The sequence below is a fragment of the Buceros rhinoceros genome, unplaced genomic scaffold, assembly GCF_000710305.1.
Source record: "Buceros rhinoceros silvestris isolate BGI_N320 unplaced genomic scaffold, ASM71030v1 scaffold20740, whole genome shotgun sequence".
NCBI classification, from domain to species: Eukaryota; Metazoa; Chordata; class Aves; order Bucerotiformes; family Bucerotidae; genus Buceros; species Buceros rhinoceros.
Window position 1 is genome coordinate 2,426 of NW_010390419.1, and position 617 is coordinate 3,042.

The window sequence follows — 617 nt, forward strand, 5'->3', positions numbered from 1 at the left end:
ACCCTCCTCCATCCCTTTGCAGGTGATGAAATGCTGAATGAGACAGCGCGAGGAGCTGGTTCCTGTCCTACAGCCCCTCCCAGGGCTGGAAAGAGGAGCAAGAAATCCGCAGCCTCCTTTAAGACGTAGGAAAAGTCCCGGGTATCTCACGGTGCTGTCTGGCAGCCGGGCTGTCCCCCGCGTCTTCAAGAAGGGGTGCCGAGGCGCTGGCGTCCCCATCCTTACCCTCCTCGCGCATCTGCTCATACTTCCGGATGGCGACGTGCCGGCGCCAGGCCTTCTGGATCACCCGGGCGAAGCCGTCGAATTTCCGCTCCCGCATCTCTTCGAGGAGGAAGAGCTGGGAGGGACGCGGGGTGCTGAGCACGGCCGGGCAGGGGACACCCAGCCCCCGCTGCGTCGCTTCTCCCACCCATCAGCGCCCCAGACCCTCCCCGCGTTGGCCAAAGCGTCCCCCGGTTTCCACCTACCGATTCAGGGTTCTTGACGAACACCTTGCTCCGCCCCATCTGGTACTGGTCTGGGTCCATGTTGACGGAGCGCAGCAAGTGCTGCACCCCTTGCCGCTCGTCCCCGCGCCAGGACGGCCACGTCTCGGGGGTGAGGATGGCGTAGGT

General features: G+C 64.7%; 1 protein-coding gene across 1 annotated transcript in view; it reads right to left on the bottom strand.

Moving 5' to 3' along the window:
- Positions 1-617, bottom strand: part of LOC104494941 (unconventional myosin-If-like) — a gene marked incomplete at both ends in the record, with an annotated part of 7,301 nt that overhangs the window by 2,419 nt on the left and 4,265 nt on the right. Inside the window, 2 exons of the mRNA XM_010137849.1 lie at positions 226-340; positions 471-615. Of these exons, the coding sequence (XP_010136151.1) occupies positions 226-340; positions 471-615 (260 nt within the window). The remainder of the gene's footprint in view (positions 1-225; positions 341-470; positions 616-617) is intronic.